This window comes from Colobus angolensis, unplaced genomic scaffold (assembly GCF_000951035.1).
Source record: "Colobus angolensis palliatus isolate OR3802 unplaced genomic scaffold, Cang.pa_1.0 Scaffold79, whole genome shotgun sequence".
Taxonomy (NCBI): domain Eukaryota; kingdom Metazoa; phylum Chordata; class Mammalia; order Primates; family Cercopithecidae; genus Colobus; species Colobus angolensis.
Genome location: NW_012121709.1, coordinates 6,558,668 through 6,564,334, shown reverse-complemented (window position 1 = coordinate 6,564,334; position 5,667 = coordinate 6,558,668). Strand labels below are relative to the sequence as shown.

At 38.9% G+C, this 5,667-nt stretch overlaps 1 protein-coding gene across 3 annotated transcripts in view; it reads left to right on the top strand.

Annotated features, from left to right (window-relative positions):
- TAOK3 (TAO kinase 3) overlaps window positions 1–5,667 on the top strand; it is a 248,328-nt gene that overhangs the window by 169,852 nt on the left and 72,809 nt on the right. For all 3 annotated transcript variants that reach the window (XM_011928713.1, XM_011928714.1, XM_011928715.1), the window contains one exon: window positions 354–435. In XM_011928713.1, the coding sequence (XP_011784103.1) occupies window positions 354–435 (82 nt within the window). The remainder of the gene's footprint in view (window positions 1–353; window positions 436–5,667) is intronic.

Genomic DNA, 5,667 nt, shown 5'->3' with positions numbered 1-5,667 from the left:
AAAAAAAAAAAAAAAAAAAGAATTGTTGTCTTTGGAGAGAAAAATGTACATAAAACTATTTTATAAAAATGTAGTATTTTTGTTTTCTGATATATATTATGATTTGACCTTCCTTGTATATTAAGATGTATTTGTATGTTGACTGACTTGAAACTTGTCCTTACTCATTATCCAAAAGAATTAATTTTAGATATCGTAACTTGAAAATGCTCCAGTTCTCCTGATATTCCAAAGCGTTTATTTTTTAAAATCTCCTTAAATGCAAAATTTTCTCTTGAATGAAAATTGTTTTAAGTAATCAGTGTGCTCTACAGACCCTGAGTTTATTTTCTTTTGTGTATTTGCACACACAGGACAGACTCCTTTAGGAGATTTGTTGATTACTGCCTGCAGAAAATACCTCAGGAAAGGCCAACATCAGCAGAACTATTAAGGGTAATTTTTCAAATTTATATTTGAGGAGGGGGATTTAAAGTCGTGTTATAGTGGAATATAATAAATCATTGCTGTGGCAGCTCATCATGACAAAGTGGTTTAGAACGTGCTGCCTTGTCATTTATCCAGAGATAAGTAGCTAGGCAAAGAAATAGCAAGATTATTGCCACATATGTGCTATATATTCCCTGTGGATAGTTTTTCCCCTATCTTTTCCATTTTTTCCCCTCCCTCCCTGTTCCTTTTTTGCCTTATAACAAATAATATTTCTCCTCCTTGCTCTAGTCATCATTACGATGTTCCTGGGCCTAATATCTGCATAAATATTAATCCCGTGGTCTCAGGACAGAGCTGGCTGGTAGTTCAAACACCAACTCTGGGATTTTCAGTTAGGTTGTTGCCAAATCCTCAGGCAGTGAAGGTATATGATAACTATATAGAGTAGACATTTCCATAGTATTATGACATGTTAGTGATAAGAGTATCATGTTAACCACATTTATTTGATTTAACTGTCACCAAGCATCTCTTGTCATGTAATATTTTATTGTGGACTTTATACATAGGCAGTGTGTTGCATCAGTATCAGTGTAGTATGTGGAAATCTTTTACAGTAGAAATGTTTTATTTGGCACACAGTAGTCCAGATTTCTTTAATCCTTTTTTTGCATGTATGTTTTTCAACCCTTTCTGTTTCTTCCATCTCTAGAATGGCTGACTTTTATTGTGTAGCAGTTTTGTTTGTTCGTTTTTAAGAAAAACTCAGAAGAGTTGTATTGTCTCAATTTGTAAAGCTTTAAAATGTCTGCCTTTATAATTGACATTTGGCCAACACCTTGGCCAGGTGACAAGTAAGTTTTTTCTTCTTGTGAGCAGTAGGCCATAGGAGTATGGTAAGAGAAGCAACAGGACAAAGGGCTTGATCTTGTTCTCCTTTGTTGTGGAGCCCTTACATGTTTTAAACATGAACTACGTAGCAACATTTCCATGTTTCTTTAGGGGAAAATAGCAACCAGAACGAAACACCAGAAACACGCAATAATATCTTTATTACCTTGAAATACACGAAGATCTTAAAAACAAACAAACAAAAAACCAAGACACAAAAATTACTACCACAAAAGGGAAAAAAATGTGGAGCTGGGTTTGGTGACTCATACCTATAACCCCAGCATCTCAGGAGGCTGAGGCAGGAGGATCATGTGAGCCCAGGAGGATTTTGAGGTTATAATGAGTTATGATTGTGCCACTGCACTCCAACCTGGGCAACAGAGTGAAAATACCATCTCTTTAAAAAAAAAAAAAAAAAAGAAAGAAAGAAAAAAGTGAATAAATTTGGGCTATGTTAAAGTTAAGGATTACAGACAGCAAAAGGATATAAAAAGCAAATGGGTAGAGGTAAAGAAAAAAATGGAAGAGAAAAAACATAACAATTTAAAAAATCATGTTATAAGCAATGAACATGTAGTAAACCAACCCATTTAGGATGTTTTCAATGGTGAATAGGCTTAAGGAAATAAAATAGAATTAAGTGCAAATAATAAAAGTTATAAAGATGAGTATAAAGAAAACAATACATTTGGAAGACACAGGAGATCTAATATATGCCAACCTATTATTCCTGAAAAAGAAAACAAAACACATGGAACAGAAGATATTTAAACATATCCTTGAAGAAAACTTTTCTGGAAATAAATGTTTTGATCTTTCTTTGATTTGATTCCATCCTGATTTGATGGGCCAAATCAAATGAGGCAACTATTCATCAAATATTTACTGATTGTCTGCTGGGTGTCAAGTACTATTCTAAGCACAGAGAATACAGTAGTACACAATAAAAACATAGTGCCTGCCCTTATGCAACTTACAAGAAAGGGCCAGGCGTGGTGGCTCATATCTGTAATCTCAGCATTTTGGGAGGCTGAGGCGGGGGGATCACGAGGTCAGGAGATCGAGACCATCCTGGCTAACACGGTGAAACCCGGTCTCTACTAAAAATACAAAAAATTAGCCGGGCGTGTTGGCAGGCACCTGTAGTCCCAGCTATCTGGGAGACTGAGGCAGAAGAATGGCGTGAACCCAGGAGGCGGAGCTTGCAGTGAGCTGAGATTGTGCCACTGCACTGCAGCCTGGGTGACAGAGCAAGACTCCGTCTCAAAAAAACGAAAAAGAAACTTACAAGAAGGAGTAAGAAATCAGTAGGCTGGGCGTGGTGGCTCACGCCCGTAATCCCAGCACTTTGGGGGGCCGAGGTGGGAGGATCACGAGGTCACCAGTTCGAGACCAGCCTGGCCAACATGGTGAAACACATCTCTACTAAAAATACAAAAATTAGCTGGGTGTGGTGGCAGGTGCCTATAATCCCAGCTACTTAGGAGGCTGAGGCAGGAGAATTGCTTGAAACCGGAAGACAGAGGTTACAGTGAGCAGATCATGCCACTGCACTCCAGCCTGGGCAACAGGGCGACACTAGGTCTCAAAAAAAAAAAAGAAAAAAGAAAAGAAATAAATATATGTTATAGTGCCAGTTGATGGTAAGTGTGGTGCAGAAAAATAAATTAGACAAGCATCAAGATTGACAGGTGCTGCTGTTTTAGGTAAGGAGAAGGCCATTCAAGCAGGTGACATTTAAGCAGATCCCTGAAGAGTGGGGACCATGAAACTGATCTTCGTTGATCAATAAATCATGTCCTGGTGAAGTCCCTGAACTCCAAGAATAAAGAAAGATTCATACAAACAGACTGAAAAAGTTTATTTTGGGGTGGATAAACCAGCTGGCTCCAGACCTACCTCTTCAGGAACAGTCAAAGCCAGAAAACAATAGAAAAATGTTTGCAGAGTTCTAAGGGAAGGAAAATAAAAGCCAAGAATTGTGAGCCAGCCAAGGTGTTCTTAAATTATAAAGGCAGCTGACATCTTCAAACCCCACAAATTTAGGCAATGCAACCTTCCAGTGCTTTCCTTTTAAAAACTGATCAATAACAGAATCTAGCCAATATAGAGATGAAGCAAAAAGAAGAAAAAGAGGGAGGAAGGCAAGGAGGAAGAATGAATGAGGGACTAGAGAAACTGGTAAAAGGGTTGGCGGTAAATATTGAATTTAAAGAGGCCCCTTCCCAAATACTTATTTATTTATTTATTTTGCATGGCTAAAGAAGCTGTATGTTCTTCATTTTGAATAGGTCATACAAATTTCCAAAAGGAAAAATATAGTAGAAGGTAGAACATGGGGCTGGGCACAGTGCCTCACACCTGTAATCCCAGCACTTTGGGAGGCTGAGGCAGGCAGATCACTTGAACCTAGGTATTAAAGACCAGCCTGGACATGACGAAACCCCGTCTCTGCAAAAATTAGCCAGGTGCAGTGGCATGCGCCTGTAGTTCCAGCTGCTTGGAAGGCTCAAGCAGGAGAATGACTTGAGCCTGGGAGGCAGAGGTTGCCATGAGCTAAGATCCTGCCATTGCACTTCAGCCTGGGTGACAGGAATGAAACCCTGTCTCAAAAAAAAAGAAGAAGAAAAGAAGAAGAAGAAGGAGGAGGAGGGGGGAGGAGGAGGAGGAGGAGGAGGAGGAGGGAGCCGGGTGCAATGGCTCACACCTATAATCCCAGCACTTTAGGAAGCTGAAGTGGGCAGATCACCTGAGGCCAGAAGTTCAAGACCAGCCTAGCCAACATGCAGAAACCTCATTTCTACTAAAAATACAAGTATTAGCCAGGCATGGTGGTTCACACCTGTAGTCCCAGCTAATCGGGTGGCTGAGGCAGGAGAATCGCTTGAACCTGGGAGGTTGCAGTGAGCCAAGATCGTGCTCCTGCACTCCAGCCTGGGCAACAGCGAGACTCTGTCTCAAAAAATAACAAGAGAAGGTAGAACATGAAAAAGAAATCTCCCTCCCATTTCAGGCCCCCTCACTAGCAACCACTGCACCTATTTTGTACCTCTCCTTCTAGAGATATTTTATGCATATAAAAGTAAATATTGTTTTTATTTTTTGCACAAATGACAGCAAACCATTAAAACCGTTCCACCCTGATTTTTCTTTTTACTTTACAGTATGCTTAGGATATTGTTTTGTATTACTACATGCAAAGCTACCTCATTCTTTTTAATGGCTCCATAATATTCTCAGATGGACCGTAATTTGTTTAACCAACCCATTTAGGATGTTTCCAATCTTTTGATATTACAAACTGTGCTGCAATTAATATCCTCATGTATATGGCATTTTGTACCTGTGTAAGAATATCTTAAGAATAAATTTCAGCCGGACACGGTGGCTCGTGCCTGTAATCCCAGCACACTTTGGGGGGCCAAGGTGGGCAGACCACGAGGTCAGCAGTTCAAGACCAACCTGGTCAACATGGTGAAACCCTGTCTCTACTAAAAATACAAAAATTAGCTGGGCATGGTGGCATGCATCGGTAATCCCAGCTACTCGGGAAGCCAAGGCAGGAGAATCACTTGAACCCAGGAGGCAGAGGTTGCAGTGAGCCAAGATCGTGCCGCTGCACTCCAGCCTAGGCAATAGAGCAAGACTCCATCTCAAAAAAATAAAAAATAAATTAAAATAAAAATAAATAAATAAATTCCTAGAAGTGGAATTGCTCATCCATGTGGATTTTAAATTTACATAGATATTGCCCATTTGTCCTTCAAAGCATTTGCACCAAGTTATAGTCCCACTGTGAAAGTATGAAGACTGATACTGTTTGAACTTTGTCAGATCAGTGAAAACTTTTCTCACTATAGTTTTCATTGGTATTTCTCATTATGGGAGATGTTGATCATCTCTCTCATATGTTGAAAAGCCATTTGCATTTCCTTTTTAATTTATAGTAGATCTTGGGTTTTTTTTTCCTATTTCTCTTTTGACATTCTTTACGCTGATGTTTTGTGGAGAGGAGATGGGGAGAGTTATGCAAAAATTTGTTATAAGGAGTAAGGTAAAAATCTACCTTTTTTCCCCCCAGTTAAGCTATCTACTTACTCCCAAATATTTTTCAATAATCCATCTTTTCCACACATTTTTGCCCTGACATTAAAACATCACTTTCACACTTAATCCATTTAAATAAACAACTGAAGTAAAATTATCAAAATGGTTAAAGGACAGATGTAAATATTATAAACATTTGCAATGTAAAAATAATGTAATTAGAAAAATCTAGGGCAGGAAAAACATATGTATACTAATTTCCTTATCTTTAGGAGTAGATGGACAATAATATTT